Consider the following 21,528-nt stretch of genomic DNA (forward strand, 5'->3'; position numbering starts at 1 on the left):
TGAATTTAAATGGTTACACCCTTTTTAGGAGGGACAGAGGGATTAAAAAGGATGGAGGAGTGTGTTTGTTTGTAAAGCCTGAATTAAAGCCATGCGCTAAAGAAATAAAAATAGCTGGCACTGGTGAGGGTGTAGAATCACTCTGGGTAGAGATTTTGACTGGGCAAAAGGTAACAAAAAGAATTATCATTGGTGTATGCTATAAACCACCTCGTATAAGTGTGGAGTATGAAGCCCAGCTACTCTTGCAGATACAAGCGGCTTCACAGCTGGGTCAAGTTGTTGCTATGGGTGACTTCAATTATCCAGACATTGACTGGGGTAATGGGGTTGCTAAGACAGAAAAAGCTAGTAGGTTTGTAAATATGCTGAATGACAACTTTTTATTCCAGCTCGTGCAAGAACCTACTAGGAATAACTCTCTTTTGGACCTTGTAATAACTAACAATACTGAACTCATCTCTAACATTTGTGTGGGTGAGCATTTAGGGAATAGTGATCATAACATGGTCTCCTTTGAGATTCTGTTGCAGAAGCAATTCTATAAGGGAGTAACTAAAGCACTAAATTTCAGACGTGCAAACTTTGACAGTATAAGGGCATCTCTGCAACATATTAAGTGGGAAATGCTTTTCACAGGGTTAAACACAGAACAAAAATGGGAAGTCTTTAAAATGCTGCTTAATAAATATACTTGTCAGTATATTCCACTTGTAAGCAAGGAACGTCGTTGCAAAGCAAAACCTTTTTGGTTCAATAGAAGCGTTGGTGTTGAGGTGGGTAAGAAAAGACGTGCTTTTAAGGCTTTCAAGTTAGCTGGTACAGCCGAAACATTTATAAGGTACAAGGAGGCCAATAAATCATGCAAAGAAGCTATAAGGCAAGCTAAAATTGCTATAGAAAAGGATATTGCAGCAAGCAGTAAAAAAAATCCAAAATTATTTTTTAAATATGTTAATAGTAAAAAAATGAAGCAGGAAGGGGTGGGACCCTTACTATCAGAGGGGGGTCAGCTGGTTGATGAAAACAAAATAAAAGCGCAGATTCTGAACTCATATTTTTCATCTGTCTACACAAATGAGGAACCAGTAAGTGAAGGTTTCCTTCTTAACAGTCCCAATTCTAGTAATACAGCTAATGATGCATGGTTCACACATGAAGAAATTCAAAAGAGACTTGAACATGTTAAGTTTAACAAAGGTCCAGGGCCAGATGGTATTCATCCCAGGGTAATTAGCGAGCTTAGCTCTGTGATTGCCAAACCTCTTTACTTAATTTTTCAGGATTCATTGAGATCTGGCATAGTGCCGAGAGACTGGCGAATTGCTAATGTGGTGCCTCTATTCAAAAAAGGATCCAGTTCTCAGCCTCAAAACTATAGGCCAGTTAGTCTGACGTCAGTGGTAGGAAAGCTTTTCGAAGGGTTAATAAAGGATAAGATACTGGACTTCATAGCAAATCATAATACTATGAGTTTGTGCCAGCATGGTTTTATGCATAATAGATCTTGCCAGACTAACTTAATTTCTTTTTATGAGAATGTAAGTAGAGACCTCGATTCTGGGATGGCAGTGGATGTGATTTACTTAGACTTTGCTAAAGCATTTGATACAGTGCCACATAAAAGGTTACTGGTTAAATTAAGGAATGTTGGCCTGGAACATAGTATTTGTACCTGGATAGAGAACTGGCTAAAAGATAGACTACAAAGAGTGGTGGTAAATGGAACATTTTCTAATTGGACCAGTGTTGTTAGTGGAGTACCGCAGGGCTCTGTACTAGGTCCCTTGCTTTTCAACTTGTTTATTAATGACCTGGAGGTGGGCATTGAAAGTACTGTTTCTATTTTTGCAGATGATACTAAATTGTGCAGAACTATATATAGGTTCCATGCAGGATGCTGCCACTTTGCAAAGTGATTTGTCTAAACTGGAAAACTGGGCAGCAAACTGGAAAATGAGGTTCAATGTTGATAAATGCAAGGTTATGCACTTTGGCAAAAATAATATAAATGCAAGTTATACACTAAATGGCAATGTGTTGGGAGTTTCCTTAAATGAAAAGGATCTAGGGGTCTTTGTAGATAACACGTTGTCTAATTCTGGGCAGTGTCATTCTGTAGCTACTAAAGCAAATAAAGTTCTGTCTTGCATAAAAAAGGGCATTAACTCAAGGGATGAAAACATAATTATGCCTCTTTATAGGTCCCTGGTAAGGCCTCATCTGGAGTATGCAGTTCAGTTTTGGACTCCAGTCCTTAAGAGGGATATAAATGAGCTGGAGAGAGTGCAGAGACGTGCAACTAAATTGGTTAGAGGGACAGAAGACTTAAATTATGAGGATAGACTGTCAAGGTTGGGGTTGTTTTCTCTGGAAAAAAGGCGCTTGCGAGGGGACATGATTACACTTTACAAGTACATTAGAGGACATTATAGACAAATGGCAGGGGACCTTTTTACCCATAAAGAGGATCACCGTACCAGAGGCCACCCCTTTAGACTAGAAGAAAAGAACTTTCATTTGAAGCAACATAGAGGGTTCTTCACAGTCAGGACAGTGAGGTTGTGGAATGCACTGCCTGGTGATGTTGTGATGGCTGATTCAGTTAATGCCTTTAAGAATGGCTTGGATGATTTTTTGGACAGACATAATATCAAAGGCTATTGTGATACTAAACTCTATAGTTAGTATAGGTATGGGTATATAGAATTTTAATTAAAAGTATGGAGGGGTGTGTGTATGGATGCTGGGTTTTCATTTGGAGGGGTTGAACTTGATGGACTTTGTCTTTTTTCAACCCAATTTAACTATGTAACTATGTACAGTAACTATGTAGTTAACAGTAGCAAGATGTGACCCTTGCACATGATAATACTGCCAGGACCAAGGGTAGATGCCAAGCATTTATTAAAATAGAGTATTTTCTTGCTGTTAATAGAGTACTGCTATTCAGACATTTCCATCATGTTTGGTGTAACCATTATTAGAAAATGTAGTCATTTAGGTGTCTTTCTCTATATATGAACCGGAGGATTTGTTTTTAATAGTCATTTATTTTTAGTTTACTGCAGATGGAAATAATCTCTTTTAAGATAGTTATAAATTGGTTTGTAAAATCATCATACAAACTGATCTTAACTAGATTGATTAAATTATGTGGTAGGTAATCGGTAATATGAACTGATCTGAATGTTTTCACCCCTAAGACAATGATGAGTGCACACTGGAGGCTTATGTGGACGAGTCAAGAGAGGACTGCATTTTTGGTTTGATGCAGTTCTTGACCCTTGAATTTTTTCAATAACCTAAAATATACCTGCCTATGGCCTCATTTGTTATTTCCATTCCTATCTGATTTGATCAGTTGCATCCATACAGGGAGACAGGTGGGTGGTTCATATGTATTTGCCCTAAACAACTAATCTCAACTGACAGTTCGGTGGCCCATAAAAGCGGCCATTAACTAAGCAGGAACAATAGTTATCAAGTTGGTCATTTTTCTACTAGTGGTAAAGTAAATAAATGTTAAAAAATATATATTTATGTTTTATTAACATGTATTGAAGGTATTAAAATGCTTATTCAGCATTGACCACAATAAGTGACACCATATATAGATATTATTGTGAGTAGTTTAGATTAGAAGACATATTACTTTATAAGGACTTTTAAACCATCTCAGTGATTAATGCAAGAGTGTGCTGCAAGCAAGGTGAAATATTCTAAGTCTTTTTTATGATACTGACATTGTCAAACACGTTTTAAACAATTTATACTCTTGCAGTTGACACTGCTAGGAAGATCTTTTGTTAGGAAACTAAAGACTGACACTTGAACTATAAACACTGACAGAAATGTACTCCAAACACGCCAAACCTTAGATCCATTACAAACTGGAGAAAGGTTCTTAGCTAATGTTTCCAAAATGGAACAAGTTCAATAAAACACACTCACCGTCATGGGTGTATTAGAAATATATAATAGAAATACAATATAATTAATTTGCTAGGGGTTCTCTGCCCTAATGCAGCCATGTTAAGAATCACACATTCAACGTGGCACTTTTACGTGCAATTATGCTCTCACACCAGCAGAAAAGCATACAGTTTCTAGGACCCTGCTGATCCAGCAGCTTAAAGGGGAACTATCGGTAAAATTTATATAATAATATAAGCTAAGTAAGAAACTTTCTAAATACAATCAATTAAAAATTGCATTGTATCTGAAATAATCAAGTGTATATTCAATATTTCTCTCTCAGCATCTGTTTCTTTTCATTCTGTCTTCATGCAGCATTTGGGTGTCAGATGCATGATCCAATATATCTTATAGGGGGTCTCCCTTTCCTAGCAGATGTATTAGAACTCACTCAAATAACTTATTCCAGCACAAACAATATCTTACAAAATAACTGCCTTTTGTACAAATTCTGCATGTAGAGAGACAAGATGTTTGGTGATTTTAATAGAGTGAGCACTAATACACATTCTAGGCAAAAGGAACCCCCTATAAGATATATTGTATCATTCATCTGACACCCAACTCCTGAATGAAGACAGAATGAGGAGAAACAGATGCTGAGAGAGGGATAGTGATTATTTTAAAAACTGTACAGAATTTTTAATTGACTGTATTTAGAAAGTTTCTTATTTCAGTATGATGAAGCTTATATAAAATTTTCATTTTCGTGATAGTTTCCCTTTAAAGGGCATCAGTCACCTTAAAATAAATTCTCTTAATCAGAAGTGTGGGCTAATAGAGCCCACACTTCAGATGGGCGGAAACAATAGTTTAAGCAAGTTAGGGATATTAGTCAACTGTCTGTACCACCTGCCAAAGAGTGTTTCATTCAAGTATCTTGTAAATATTGATTTTGGTGACGACAAAATGTGTAATACTAATAAGTGTTTTTAAATAATTTCTTTTGACAATATATTTTCTAAATATACAGGTATGGGACCTGTTATCCAAAATGCTTGGGACCTGGGGTTGTAATTTGGATCTTAATACATTAAGGGGCAATATGACTATGAAGATTTTCATTCATCCAGGTCATGGTATGTATCTAGTATAGGTAAATCTAAAAACAACTGGACTTGCTGAGTAATCAATGAAGACGTTTCACTACTCATCCGAGCAGCTTCTTCGGTTCAACTGACTGGTGTGGGAAGTTTTCTTCAGATGTCACCTCTTTGAAGAGTTACAATGTGCCATTGTAAATGGATTAGTGGAAGAGTTTATATGCCGAAAACTTCCCACACCAGTCAGTTGAACTGAAGAAGCTGCTCGGATGAGTAGTGAAATGTCTGAATTTAAAATAAGAATTTACTTTTTGCTGCAATGTCTCATGTTTGCTGCAAATAAGTTATTTGGTTAGATAACTGCTATGTAAAGTAGAAATATTATACAGGAATAGCAGGTGTACCGTGCAAATAAATCAGAGACCTCTAATCATATCCAAGCAGAGAAATATACGAACAGTCACACTAACCCCAAAGAACTCCACAATTCTGTTTACAGCAGAAAAGTGTCTGCTAGTTCTTACGTTTGGTGGGATTGCCCTACTGCACAAGATCACTGGATTAAAGTACAGGTATGGGACCTGTTATCCAGAATGCTCGGGACCTGGGGTTTTCCGGATAACGGATCTTTGCGTAATTTGGGTCTTCATGCCTTAAGTCTACTAGAAATTCATTTAAACATTAAATAACCCCAATGGTTTTGCTCCAATAAGGATTAATTATATATTAGTTGGGATCAAGTACAAGCTACTGTTTTATTATTACAGAGAAAAAGGAAATCATTTTAAAAAATTTGGATTATCTGGATAAAATGGAGTCTATGGGAGACAGCCATTCCGTAATTCGGATATCGGGTTTCCGGATAAGGGGTCCTATACCTGTACATTCGTTGCTGCAAGAGATATTTTGTGTGTCATTCCCATTGAACCCCTGGGAACTATTGCATAATTATCCAATTAAGGATTTACATAAACAATCCAGGCAGTTAGCTAAGCATATTCTTTCGGCTGCAAAATGGAGTTTAGCCATTAGTTGGTTGTCACCAGACATAACATGGCAATGGACTTTGAACAAAATACAGGTTATCTTTACAATGGAGCAGTTATCAGCTCGAGTCCAGGGAACTTTGGACAGATTTACGGAAACTTGGGCTCCGTGGATCAGTTATATGGCAAACAAGCAGCTTGTTTTATAGAACTGTATGCTAAATTGGTTTGTATTGGGTGTTCAATGGGTATAGCAGTATTGTCCGACAGCGTATGTGGGGGACCCTACTCTCTGATCCTTTTTCTCCTTCTTATTCTTCCTTTCTTACCTGTTCTATGCCTGAATTTCTCTTCTAATTGGAGTTTATTGCTACATTGCTTAAACTTAAAATATAAGATTGCTTATGCCATTATATTGTTTTGCATACAGTATATATGAGGCTTTGTATGGAGCAATGTAAACTTTGTTATTGTGCCTTTATTTTATTTTTATTTATTTCATTTGAAAACTCAATAAAAGATTTTTGAGTAAAAAAAAATGTCTGCTAGTTTTCAAGTCATTTTATAATTAATCATTCAAACAAGGTTTCCGTTTAAATATGTTCATGGTAGCAATCATCTCGAAGACAAACAGTGCAGATTCATTTTCCACATTAACTGCCATGTGAGTAATGCATCTGACCTCTTCTGCAGTTTCTTCATTCTAATATGGATTTTAAAAGGTGTTCCAGTATACTGTGAATATATTATAATCCCATATTTTACTACATGTATGGGATCTGGTATCTGGAAACCAATTATCCAGAAAGCTCATAAATGCAGAAAGGCCATCTCCCATAGACCCCATTATAATCAAATAATCCAGATTTTTTAAAATTGATTTCCTTTTTCTTTGTAAAAAATAAAACAGTACCTTGTGCTTGACCCAAACGAAAAATATAATGAATCATTATTGGAAACAAAACCAGCCTATTGGGTTTTTTTTAATGTTTAAATGTTTTTCTAGTAGACTTATGGTATCAAGATCCAAATTACGGAAAGACTTCTTATCCAGAAAACCCCAGGTCCCATACTCGTACAGCAATTACTATTAAACCAATTCTGTTATACACTGTATTTTAGACAGCTAAATTTGCTCTGAAAAAAAAAAGAATAAAAAAGGTATGTGATCTTTTATCAATAATGCAGAGAACCTGGGAGTTATTTACTAAATTATATGAGCGTCTCTTACATTTACTTTTCTGCAGTCAATATTATTGGGCTCCACAGCAATACCAATGAACTTTGGGAACAAGACATTTTCCATGAACATATATTGCAGCTGCTTATCAGTCCCTCAGGGACCCTTATATCCTGAACCTCAGCAGTTGCAGGGTCTGTTTCGTCTATAGTCAATCAGTGCTGTATGGGTATACGTGGAAAGAACATAATAATTTGCATGTGCATTATGTCCCTTCTGCTTGTTACAGCCCAGAAAGGTACCTCTACCCCTCACCCCCTCTCCTCCACTGCCAGATATAGTCTGAAAGTATCCAGGGGCAGCAAGGGAAGTTTTCTCTGAAAGATTTTTGAATATTTTTATTTTATCCCCCCTAAATCTGCCACTTTAGGCACAGGCCTTGGATTGCCTAAGGGTAAATATAGCCTTGTAGTTAATAGTTTTGCTAAAATTATTAGTGGGTTTGTTTCATAGTAGCTGCTGTGGTTGAAAAAAATATATCCAACAAGGTCTAGCTTTTGTCCCAGCAAAACCTACCTACCTGCTAGCTGACCATCTGGGCAGGGCCGGAGCCCTATATAAATAATTTGTGCAGGGCCTTAAAATTTCTAATGGTGGTCCAAATACTATGGATTAGCCATTGGACTCACTATGCATATACCCCCAATTCTATGGGACCCGCTGTTTTACCCGTGGGTCAACCCCTTTAAACGCATGCTGTTCTGTCTGGTTCCCATCCAACTAAACAGCAGTGGGTGCTCCTGCAATGCATTCAGTTAGCAGAGAAAACTGATATAATAAAAAGTAAAAAAAAAATACAATAGGATTCGCTTTTACATTATCCTGGGGACCTAAACATATCTTATTAAAACCCGGACATACGTAAAAGCAGTCCTACTGCAATATATATTGAAACAGTGCTCAGAAGAGCGCTCTGCATTTTCTCATAAAGTAATACACTGAGTACAAGTCCCCTTCAGCACTAAATAACTTTGTATTTTCAACCAGGAAATGCTGTTTCCACATTTAGCGCACACTGAATACTGTTTTAGGGAACACTTTCTAAACATAAATCTCTAGGATTATTAGGAAATATGACTTTACATATGCTGCCAAGAAAACTTCAAATAGGTTGCAGAAATACTGTTAGGAGGTTTAATGCATTGGTTAATAATAGAAACACCTTCCTTGAAGATGCAATAAATCCCATGGTCTATGTTGTTTTTAGGTATGCTGCCAGTTGGTTTCAAACTCGCATAGCTTACTTAATAAGGTTATTTCAAGATACAGTATAATTTAGAAGAAAACTCTTAAAATATCTTACAACATTTAATTCATTTTACACAATGCTACAGGTTTGCAGGTTTACTTCTCATCTAGTAAGTTTGCTGAGTAGCAGTATTTGCATATTTAATTAAATTATGTGATATGACAAAGTGTTTATATAATCCTAATGTCTCAATTGTACCCTGACCTTTAGTTTGTAAACTCTAATCTCTAGGTCCTTCTAACCCTATTGTACTCTGTAATCCTTGTGTTATCCACCATTTATTCCCTGTTTGCTATTACTGCAGTAAAGCACTGCGTATCTTGACAGCGCTATATAAATAAATGATGATGAAAATAAATGATGATGATTCAAAGATGTCTTTTATTTTGGGGGTCCTGTACAGTATTCTTGCCTCTATAGCATACAGAAGAATGTAGTTCAACAATAACTGTTCTATAAAATGGGATACATATGCAAAATGTAAGTCACATTTGATACTGACTGTAATTTAGTGTTTTGTAGTTAATGGTATTAGTAACTGGTTCTCCTTCTAAGAAATTATTATACACAAAATACAAGCATGTTCCTATCAAATACAGGAATTGTGAGAGTATGATTTATATTAATTCCTTGCAAGGAATTACCTACCATTAGACTGAAAAGTGGAAGCGTGGAATTCAGTTCAGTTCAGTTCTTACCTGTCTATAGGTTTTGCTTACCTGTCTTAGGTGGCTTTTGTTATAATACAATAATATGCTATAAGACAAAGATGTTTGTATCAAATTGACCACATAGAGCACTTACTGACTTTGCAAACTGCATTAACTTAAATTTATAATAGCAGAATTGTTGTTTTTATCAAAAAAGTCTCTTCAATGGGCATGGTGTTAGAGAAATTGAAATGATACATACATATTAGTATATGCGGTGTGTGATTTTGGCTTCTGTATAACACTATTATGAAAAGAGCTTTTTTAATTGTACAATGGTCCTAACATTTCAGCTTAAAAAAAAAAAGATTTCAGTTAAGTATTACCGTACTTTCATTGGTGGATTTTCAATAAGGCTAGGAGAGGCTAAGCCTCCCCCAAAGCATTCTAACACCTAAATAGGAGTTAAAAATGAAAAAAAAAAACTATTTGCAACTGTTTCTTCTTTCATTATGAGACTTTAGTGCAGGGATCGTCTATCGTGCCTGCAAGCTGTTTGAGTCCTGGTACAGCTAGGCATCTGATTGGCTGGAGGTCATCTTTGAACCTCCCCACAGCCCCAGCCAGTTGCATGGTGCATGGTATTGGTAATTCATTAAAGGGGTGGTACACCATTAATTTAACTGTTAGTATGTAACAGAATGGCTAAATCTCAGCACATTTTTTTTTTTTAAATTGCCTTCTACTTCTGACTCTTCAGCTTTCACATTTTTTACCTACATGCTAGCTGATCATCTGGGCAGGGCTGGAGCCCTATATAAATAATTTGTGCAGGGCCTTAAAATTTCTAATGGTGGCCCTAATACTATGGATTAGACATTGGACTCACTATGCATATACCCCCAATTCTATGGGACCCGCTCATTTACCCGTGGGTCAACCCCTTTAAACGAATGCTGTTCTGTCTGGTTCCCATCCAACTAAACAGCAGAGGGTGCTCCTGCAATGCATTCAGTTAGCAGAGAAAAACTGCTATTATAGTAAAAAAATACAATAGGATTCGCTTTTACATTATCATGGTGACCTAAACATATCTTATTAAAACCTGGACGTACGTAAAAGCAGTCCTACTGCAATATACATTGAAACAGTGCTCAGAAGAGCGCTCTGCATTTTCTCATAAAGTAATACACTGAGTAAAAGTCCCCTTCAGCACTAAATAACTTTGTATTTTCAACCAGGAATTGCTGTTTCCACATTTAGCACACACAGTGATTTAAGTGCTTGACTGCTTGTAATTCAGAAGGTATTTTTGAAAAAAAAATCAAAGTTACTTGAGAGCTTTTGGACCCATGGGTGATGGGTCCAGCCGGTGTATGGTCAACTTTAGCCTTCCCAAACAAAACAATCACCCTCCACCTATGATTACTTTATTTCTCAACATTTAGTAAAACTATGAAATAAGCAAAAAAAATAATACTTGAGTGCTCACCATTTTTCTGTTGTTGCTTTTACTTTACTCATCTTGAAGAAGTCATTGATACTATAACTTAACTTCCTGGAAACAATTGAAATATGTTAATACAATGTTGGAAAATAAACAGACCTACACAGTCATTGTTTTCCTGGGATGAGTTAAGTGTACAAATAAAATCCTTCATGGCTATTGGTGATGCCCAATTAATTAAATCCCTACCCACAAAGCAAAGTATTTTACCCAGTGCAACTTAACTTTTGACATAATTTAGTCAATTAAAATTGATCTGATTATGTAGCAGCATATCCTTAATGTTCAAAATAAGTACAAAGAATAGGGCTAAACTCACATACAAGTTATTATACAAAAAATGATGCGGTCTGCATCGGAGCTCACCCAATGATGCTGTGTCTTCCTGGCCGCAGCCTGTGCGAGACGCCAGCTACTTCACGCCGGTATTCAGTGCAGGACAATCAGTACTCTCGCACACTCTGCGCCAATCCAGGACACGATGTGAAGGCAACAGCGTTAGTGCAAAGTATTTGGCTTTATTTCAACACACACATAGATGAGGGTTACAGCGGTGGGTGTACAGGGCTGACTTACAGGGCTGGCGTAAGTCAGCCCTGTACACCCACCGCTGTAACCCTCATCTATGTGTGTGTTGAAATAAAGCCAAATACTTTGCACTAACGCTGTTGCCTTCACATCGTGTCCTGGATTGGCGCCGAGTGTGCGAGAGTACTGATTGTCCTGCACTAAACTAACATACACCTACAGTTTTAATCACTAAGAATCTATGCTTTTTGGTTTTCCTTGAGGTAAACAGGGCAAACCTTGAAACTCCATGTTTGGCCTTCCGAGCTAAGTAACTAGGTTACTAGTGTATATAAACCCTTCTTTTGTGTGTTAAGTGTTTGGTAAGTAGAAGTCCATTATACAGAAAGATTATCTGCATGCTGGTAATCAAATTATCTACCTGGAAAGGAAACTTCAGTTTGCCTCAAGAAATTAATTTTTTTGTGATTAAAGCAATAGGCAATAATTATGGTCAGCGCTAGGCCTTTTCATTGAGCACATGTTGAACAATAGGCTATACTGTATGGGGTGCCGTTTGTCCCAAATACATTCTGTATACAAAACTATCCCTAATACACAGAATGAATGTCTCTCGTGGTATATAAGTATTTGTGACCATACACAGATAAATATAATATACAAAAGACTTATTTCTATTAAAGAATGAAAACAACATCTGGTTAGTGCACAAAAGGATGTCATTATATCACAAACACCATTCTGTACAGTTTAACAAGCAATCTGTCTCACAAATGTATAACCTCCATGTAACGGACACACTTATGTGCAAAGTTACTTATAGAATGAATTATGTAAAAACAAAGTTGGACATAATATATAATAGTGTAACTAACGAGTGCTTGTCAAGCTAGATTTGAATGACAAAATAGATATCTGTGACAGAAAGCAAGATTTTATAGCACAGGATTCATTCTTTCCACAAAATGACAGTTTTGTTTCACAAAACAGATAAAATAACCATTCTGTGAAGCAACACTGTCAGTCACATTCCTGAACCAATAAGAACAAAGCTTATTGCCATATACAAACAAGATGAGAAGTGGCCAGCTCTGCTCCACATGGCTAAGGCAAAGTATGTGGCCTGCTATAGAGGGCACCCTCTAATGTCCCCTGTGCTGCATAGTAATAAACATGAACAAACCTTTCCTAAAAGAGCTGCTGTTAAACACTACAGGTTCATAAATGGAAGTTTTTACAAATGGCTGAGAAATATAATGCTGCACTTATAATGATTGTAGAGAAAGAAAAGTATGCAAAACATAAATATGATCATTTTAAGTGATATGGCTATTCTTATTGTAGTAACCTGTTTGTGTGGCCATTTTGGTTAAGGGCATTCCTGCTGTTTTGCCATTATTTTATGACTCACTCCTGTTCCTCTTCCTGTCTAAGCTGAGAGCAATAATGGGACAGGCCACACCCACCTGCCATCTTCTATTAAATGTACCAGAAGTTACTGTGCTTGTCTGGCTGCTTTGCCTGACTCTCAGAGTCAGTTATAAGTTTTGTATATGATAGTTAGAGTCCAATGTCTCCTCCTAGCTGTAATCTTGCACCAATTAGCTTGTAGTAGTCTCTTAATAATGTGCTTACCTATAGTTCAACTACTACATAATAGATTTAGCCAGAGACTTGGGACTGATCATGTGCATTGTGTATAGTATGATGTGTAGGTTATATGAACATCCACTCCTGAGTATTGTGTGTAAACAAAAGGCTTCAGGACTTCAACTTCACCTCCTTTCGTGAATTCGGTTCTTTTCACCGCTTCGGGACTTCAGCTTCGTCTTTTCGGCACTTCCGCATTCGGTAATATGTGCAATGGCCGCACGGCTTGGGCGCTCTTAAAGGGGACCCGGCTCTTTGAAAAATGCAGCACTTATGGGCCCCCCTTCAGGCCTGGAACACTTGTCCCCCCCTGTTGGCGGCCCTGGACATGCATGTGACATGGGCGCAGTTGTGCTCTCTGCTCTAGTGTTGTGCCCCCCTTGACCCACTCTGATGTGAAAGGGTTAAGCACTGGGCAGGTAAGGGGACGGCATCATTAGAGTCTTTTGTTATAAATAAATATAAAGCATTGTATAGCTTCTTGCTTCTATATAAATAGATTATGATCCCCCTTAAATTGCCCCTGCCTAAATGACCCCCTTTTGTTTACACACAGTACTCAGGAGTGGCTGCTCATATAACCTACACATCATACTATACAGAATGCATGGTCATGCCTCCCAACATTTTGGTAATAAGTAAAAGGAGGGACAAAAAATTTTTTGTCATGTAGCGCGGCAATTTTTTTTGACCACACCCATTTTTGTGGCCACACCCCATAATTACCATGTTCATTTTACAAAGTTTGGCAGGTTATAAAAGTTTGAAAATATTTCTCCTTATCTAAACTGTTAAAATTACTTATTTTCTTATCTCAAAATTGTTACAAAGTATCTTAGTTGCACCTGTTAGCTGTACTGGCCTCTCTGCCAAAAGCCAATTAAGTTAGAAATTTTGGACACAATAAAGATCTTTACAATTTGAATTGGTGCCTGCTGGAAGTCTGCATACATTGAGTGCCTGCTCCTTTTTACATTTCGGTTTGTCCGCCCCCTATGCTGAGGGCTCAGGGCAGTGCACCTGGGCCACTTCCCTTACGTGGTGAGTAATTTGTTTACCACATTGAAATACCCATACTACAGATGACTTCTTGTAAGTTAGAAATTTTGTTTCTTTTTCTGGCTGTTCAGTGCAGAGAAAAGAGGGACTTTCCAGTACAAATGAGGGACCTCAGGTTGAGCTGTCAAAAGAGGGACTGTCCCTCTGAAAAAGGGACAGTTGGGAGGTATGTGTGCACATGATCAGTCCCAAGTCTCTGGCTAAATCTATTATGTAGTAGTTAAACTATAGGTAAGCACATTATTAAGAGACTACTACAAGCTAATTGGTGCAAGACTACAGCTAGGTGGAGACATTGGAGTCTAACTATCATATACAAAACTTATAACTGACTCTGAGAGTCAGGCAAAGCAGCCAGACAAGCACAGTAACTTCTGGTACATTTAATAGAACATGGCAGGTGGGTGTGGCCTGTCCCATTATTGCTCTCAGTTTAGACAGGAAGAGGAACAGGAGTGAGTCATAAGATAATGGCAAAACAGCAGGAATGCCCTTAACCAAAATGGCCACACAAGCAGGTTACTACAATAAGAATAGCCATATCACCTAAAATGATCATATTTATGTTTTGCATACTTTTATTTTCTACAATCATTATAAGTGCAGCATTATATTTCTCAGCCGTTTGTAAAAACTTCCATTTATGAACCTGTAGTGTTTAACAGCAGCTCTTTTAGGAAAGGTTTGTTCATGTTTATTACTATGCAGCACAGGGGACATTAGAGGGCGCCCTCTATAGCAGGCCACATACTTTGCCTTAGCCATGTGGAGCAGAGCTGGCCACTTCTCATCTTGTTTGTATATGGCAATAAGCTTTGTTCTTATTGGTTCAGGAATGTGACTGACAGTGTTGCTTCACAGAATGGTTATTTTATCTGTTTTGTGAACAAAACTGTCATTTTGTGGAAAGAATGAATCCTGTGCTATAAAATCTTGCTTTCTGTCACAGATATCTATTTTGTCATTCAAATCTAGCTTGACAAGCACTAGTTAGTTACACTATTATATATTATGTCCAACTTTGTTTTTACATAATTCATTCTGTAAGTAACTTTGCACATAAGTGCGTCCGTTACATGGAGGTTATACATTTGTGAGACAGATTGCTTGTTAAACTGTACAGAATGGTGTTTGTGATATAATGACATCCTTTTGTGCACTAACCAGATTTTGTTTTCATTCTTTAATAGAAATAAGTCTTTTGTATATTTTTTTCTCTGTGTATGGTCACAAATTCTTATATAACATGAGAGACATTCATTGTGTGTATTAGGGATAGTTTTGTATACAGAATGTATTTGGGACAAACGGCACCCCATAATACTGTAGCTATGTGTGGGCATTTTGTAAAATAGTAAAGTCACAGGTGGTGTGGGCCATGTACAATATACAGAATATAATTGCTGTTAGGTGTGTTTTTCCAGAGACATGAGCCAATGAGAGTTCTCATTAAACAGAACCCCACCTATAAACTCTACATGGCATTGGTAACAGTAAATCTGAACAAGGGAACACAAAATACAACTACATATGAAGAATACGTTCAGTTTCTTACAACTATCAAAATTGCTTTCCCAGCTTCAAAAGATAAGTTGGCCATACACAGGCAGATTTAAGATGCCGATATGGGTCCTTTACACCGATTTGGCAGCGTTCCTACCCGTGTATGGGGCCTTCCGACAGGCCTACCGACTGATATCTGGCTGAAAATAGGTCAGATATCAACTGGGCAGGTTTGATTTTCTCAGCAATCAAGGACCGTATCGGCTAGTTGATGCATTCCTTGTCCCATTGACGCCCATTCCCATCATTGTAATCCGATTACTTGGCCCTGGGGCTGAACAACTGAATTAGCCCCATTTTGCCGTGTCTTTGATGGGCATATCGGGAGAAAATCCACTCGTTTGGCGAGGTCAACACAGGCCTCTTTTATGAGAATCAGGTAAATACATTCTACAGAAAACATTTTCCAAAAAATGTAGGACAGTAATAAAATTTTGCATTAATCTGATCCTTAGACAAAATAGTTCTTAACATAATAAGATCATTTTCTAATATGAACACAAACAAAATAACAATATCCACCAATTTGCAGCTTTTTACTTTCTATGTCCAGTTAAAAGAAGCTTTGTATGTTGAATTTGTGTGTGCTTAGTCACAAAGTGATTTAGCCAAAGCCACATGATATTACTGCATATGATATTACTGCAAAACATAATCTCATGGGAAAAAGATTCTTTGTGTAGATTCTTTATTTGTAATCAATGACCATGTGTGAATTTAAAACTATTATGTAATGCTAAAAATCCTAGTTGCAACAGTGCCATTTTCTGCATAATTACACACAAACATTGAACTTTTGCAAATATTACTGACGACTACAAGCCACACACGATGCAAACATGTTCACTATCAGGGTTTATTGCTTTCCCATGCACCTGTTCGCTCAGTCCCCAAGCCCTCCATGGAGTAGGGAGCCCAGTAACTTCCATCAATAAGCCATTAACTCAGAATACACATTCTCCAAGGGGCCTCATAACACCATCAATGAGTTAACATAAGACTGGCTGGGACAGTAAACTGATCTGTTTCTAAGCACAAATATTCCAAAGTCAAAGCTGCATGGTTGACTTCTGTCTCACACTGTATGATGTGTGGTGTGCAACTACAGTATATATACAGTATGAAGGTTTTTCTTATAAGACATAATTTTAGATGGTGGCTGTATCACTAGCAGGGGTGATTCTAACCATTATGCCGCCTGAGGCAGACTTCTTTTACCGCCCCCACCCCTCCCCATGGCACTCACCTTTATAGTGCGCCGGAGAGGGCAGGGGCGGTCCATGTCGCTTAGTGCAGAGAGCGCAATTGCACTCTCTGCACTAGAAGAGCCGAATTTCCGGGTTGAAAACCCGAAACTTGTCTCTTAGTTACTCGGAGCGGCATTTTTGCCACCACTGGCAACCAGGGGGGCGCTGCCGCCTGAGACGAGTAGCTCAACTCGCCTCATTGGTGGAACGCCCCTGATCACTAGATGACTATTGGGTTTGTTTGATTTTTACATGATTTTTTCATGGACTTAAATTATTAACATGCAAGTTACAGGAAGATCTGCTATATGGAAAACCCCAGCTCCCGAGCATTCTGCATAACAGGTCCCGAACCTGTACTAACTTGGTGCGATTCAAGCATCTACCACTAGGTGAAGTCTTCAGGTAACCTGCTTGTTACAAGTGTAACATTATAAGAAGCTGTAAAAAAGCAGACAGACACAGCAGCGGCAATAAAACAGCTCATCCCTCCAAGTGCTGTAGCCCTAAGAGCAACTGCAGATAGTGCCCACAGGCAATCACACTCATAACAAGAAACAAAGTGCCCACAATACCTATGAATTGCTCCTCATGTAAATCCTAACTGGTGAAACAGATTTCTTACATGTCTGCATGAAAATGCTCCCTTTTTCTACATGTTCCACAATTATGTGAGAAGTCAGTTTTACCCACTGTGATTCAAACAGGTAGGAGTTCAAAGGTATGTTTAGGTACTTGGGTGTCAGCAGGGACAAGTGCCCAGTTTGCTATTGCCATTAAAGTGAATGAAGGCAGTATGGACCATTTGCCTGCTTTCACACTCGCTAAAAAACTTACAGGTCTTTTTCTCTACCCGCATGTGTTTAGTCCAAATCAAAGCAACGATAGCAAAAAAAAAACATGACCCATGACATCACACTATCCCTTTAATGTAATGCCATAAGATTCTAATGCCATTTATCTTCATATCAGATTAGGAAAAGAACTTCTCATGAGTTACATGTAACACTAGTATTACTCTAGCCCCTTGAGGTCCAGCATTTGTTCAGCAATCCCCCGACCACCAAAGCAATGCTGGAATTCTGAGAAAAGATATTATGGTGCCTGCGAGCAAAATCTTACTTTGAACACTGCGCCTGTGGTAGGTGTGTGGTGCTCCATGACACTCTCTGTTCCTATGCCATCACATACTCTTCTTTTTATTTATTTCTGGGTACATTATTTATACAGCGCCAAAAGCATTTCTGCATCACTTTACAGATATTATACAATATTCACAGCAGTCTCTGCTCCAGTGGAGCTAACAATCTAAGGTCCCTGTTACATTCACTAGGGCCAGTTTTATCAGGAGCTGATTGTCTTGCATGCTTGTTTCTGGAGGAGGAAACCCACACAGACATGAAAAACATACAAAGTCCTTGCAGATGGTACCCTGGATAGAACCCTGAATAGAAGAGACCCCATCGCTATATCACTATACATTCCCAACCCCCACATGTCTAAACTGACCATTATTCCCGATCATTTTTATTCCCAACACACCCTTTATCCCACACAATAAGCTTCACGGTGGCTCTCACTTGTCTCCATTTGCTATCATCTCACTCTCTCAAACCCCATCAATTCCCAGCCACTGGCTCACTTTCAATTCTTATTTAATTTCTTTCACACTTAGTCCCAGCATCAACCCCTTCTCCCTAGTTCCTTACCCTCCGGTCTCCCAATCACAGGCACATATTAGCCCTCATTAGCCCTTGCCCACTCCCTCCCTTCCTCTACTGCTTCCACTCAGCCTTTCCTCTTCCCCAAGTCCACTGCAACTACTTCATTCATTTCTCTGTACCTTCGTGACAGCCTGTGTTATCTCTTATTCCCCCTAGCACACACTACTGAGAGCACAACACCATCACCCTTTTCCCTAACCCCATCTTCACCCAGTTCACTCACCTCAAGAGCCAGTCAGTGTTTAAGCCTCAGGCTTGACGCTACACAGTGTAGCCCTGCGCGCTGGCGACAAGGGGCGGAGTCAGACAGTAGAAGCACATTCAATAGATAACATTAGGGCTGCACACTGACAGCGACCCAGTAGCAACAAAATAGCAGAACGGGCGCTGCTCTGACACAGATCTGGAAGGTTAGCGGCTAGTGGCTAGTACCTATCATCTCTAATGACATCACGGTCACATGACCGTCGTGATAATGTAGCGTGTGACCGTCTGATGTAGAGCTGCTGAGTGGCAAAGTTAAATGGAAGAAACACGGCTTAGCTTGAGAGATGGACGGCCATTTGATTCTGGGGTGGGAGATGTGTCACTTTATGTTTGGGTGGCAGACACGTGTCACTTGGTGCTGTGGGGTAGTGGTACACTGTGCCACTTAAAGGAAAACTATACCCCCAAAATGAATACAAAAGTAAATATTGCCCTTTTACATCTCTTGCCTTGAATCACCATTTCATGATGGTCTGTGTGCTGCCTCAGAGATCACCTGACCAGAAATACTGCAGCTCTAATTGTAACAGGAAGAAGTGTGGAAGCAAAAGACACAACTAAAGGTGGCCATACACGGGCCGATATAAGCTGCCGACAGACCGTGTCGGCAGCTTATTGGCCCGTGTATGGGGCCCCCCGACGGGGGGGACAAAAAAATCCCGTCGGATCGCGGCCGCATCTATTCATTGATGCGGTCCCACGATCCGACCGCCCATTGCTATTCGTTAGGATCCGATCGTTGGGCCCTAGGGCCCACGATCGGATCAGCCCGATATTGCCCACCTCAAGGTGGGCATATCGGGGAGAGATCCGCTCGTTTGATGACATCGTCAAACGAGCGGATCTCTCAGTGTATGGGCACCTTAAGTCTGTTAATTGGCTCGTGTGACCTAACAAGTATAGTTTGTTTGGTATGTTTGTGTGCACAGTGAATTCTATGATCCCAGGGTGCTGCCCTTATTTTTTTAAATGGCAGTTTTCTATTTTTGATATGATGACCCAATGGCACATACTACTAAAAAAGTATATTATTATGAAAATGGTTTATTTACCTAAAGCAGGGTTTTACATATAAGCTGTTTTATGCAATATATTTGTATAGAGACCTACATTGTTAGAGGGGTATAGTTTTCCTTTAATGCTGGTGGGGGATACACAGTCTTACTTGATGCTGGTGGAGGGTACACTGCACCTGTTTATGCTGGTGGGGAATACACTTCACTACTTGATGCTGGTGGGGAATACACTGCGCTGGAGGGGATTGTTCCATTTGACTCTGGGGTGGGGTATACTCTGTGCCACTTTATGCTCAGGTGGCAGACATGTGCCACTTGACACTCTGGGTTGTGGTATGTGCTGTGGGTTAGGGGTACACTGCTACACAGCTACTAAAAAGTTAAATAAAAGCTATTTTTTAATACAGCAATATTTTGATTTACGTGTTAATTACAGAGGGTTCCATACATGGGATGGAGTATGTATGACAATGGCGGACCCAGTAACAGCTGTATAGAACTTAGAATATAGTTATAGCTCTGAATATATTAGACAAATATATAGGGCAATTTAAAAATTAAACTATTATATACATTTATACATCCCTGATAGCTATTGTTGTGATGCCCAATAATCCATCTGAAACTATAGTTACAACAACTTGGTTTATAGAGGAGTAAAAATATATATATTTTTTTTGTTTTGCTTCTGTACAATCAATTAACAGTGAAGGGCTGTTTATACCTTTTAGCTTACTCACCTCCAGCCAGTAGTGCTTTATCTTAAGAGTGAAAATGCTGATTGAGCATTCCTTTCTGGTTTATTCAATAACATAGCAGTTGAGATAGCTGCTTGTTTTGTTTCTAGATTATCAGTCATAAAAGGCTAGAGACAAGTGTATTCTTGTTTTTGCAAGGTCACGAAGAATTATTTCCAAAGTCACCAAAATAACTATCCTCACAGAGCTTCCTTTCTTCATTAATTCCCTAGTGACACTATTTCAGCTTCAAAAATGGTAGTGGTAGGGCATTTAAACTAAGACGTGATGCATAAACAGGTACTGTAATGCTCTGTAATTACATTAGCACAATTAACAATACAATTCACAGAGAAAACTGTGTAGATTTGTTTGTTTATAGCAACAGCATCTGAAATCCATCTTTTAGGCTCTGATCTTAAACCTGTTGCATAACTACAGCCTTCAGCATCACAGTGTGTTCACAGCTTTTCCAGGACAAAGAAAAAAAGAGAAAGTCTTCTGTCTTGGTACCTTGCAGATCAGAGGCACTTGAGCCCTTGAAGATAACCACAGTGACAGATACAGTAAAGAGAATTGTTTCTGCTAAGACACTCAAACCGCTTAATGACTCAAAAATGCCTTTTTATTTTCTATGGCAGGGTATTGTATAACATGTTTCCAGTTTACAAGTTGCTGGCTGATTCCAGCACAAGCCAGAAATTTACAATTTACTGCTGACAAACAGCATTGCCAAATATTTTTCAGAAGAAAAAACGTTAGGTTGACGACACACAAAATAAACCAATTATAAGCCCAAGTAGCTGATGGTACAGATTTTTGAAGTGTATAGTCATATATGAATATATTTGAGCAGACATAAGGGAAAATACACCTTAAACTTCAGCTGTCCAGTGACTTCAAGTAAAATTAATTCAATGGTTGCAATTTGGCCAAATCCAGCAAAATGTGTTAGGATTCCAAGTGTCCATAATGTTTTGTTTGTAAAAGAAAAAAATATTTTATTCATTATTACTTGTACACAAGTTGTGGGTTTTTAATTTATGATGCAAATGTTGCTAAGCTGTACAGGAAATTCCATCTC

General features: G+C 38.5%; 1 protein-coding gene across 5 annotated transcripts in view; it reads right to left on the reverse strand.

Annotated features, from left to right (window-relative positions):
* agtpbp1.S (ATP/GTP binding carboxypeptidase 1 S homeolog) overlaps positions 1-19,057 on the reverse strand; it is a 69,218-nt gene extending 50,161 nt beyond the window's left edge. For 2 of the 5 annotated variants that reach the window (XM_041580156.1, XM_041580155.1), the window contains exons 1-2: positions 18,648-19,057; positions 10,639-10,704 (exon numbers count right to left, since the gene is read on the reverse strand). In XM_041580156.1, the coding sequence (XP_041436090.1) occupies positions 10,639-10,670 (32 nt within the window). In that variant the 5' untranslated portion in view covers positions 10,671-10,704; positions 18,648-19,057. The remainder of the gene's footprint in view (positions 1-10,638; positions 10,705-18,647) is intronic. The other 3 variants (XM_018243869.2, XM_018243868.2, XM_041580157.1) reach the window with 2 other exon arrangements.
* Positions 19,058-21,528: the final 2,471 nt, after the last annotated feature.

This window comes from Xenopus laevis, chromosome 1S (genome assembly GCF_017654675.1).
Source record: "Xenopus laevis strain J_2021 chromosome 1S, Xenopus_laevis_v10.1, whole genome shotgun sequence".
Taxonomy (NCBI): domain Eukaryota; kingdom Metazoa; phylum Chordata; class Amphibia; order Anura; family Pipidae; genus Xenopus; species Xenopus laevis.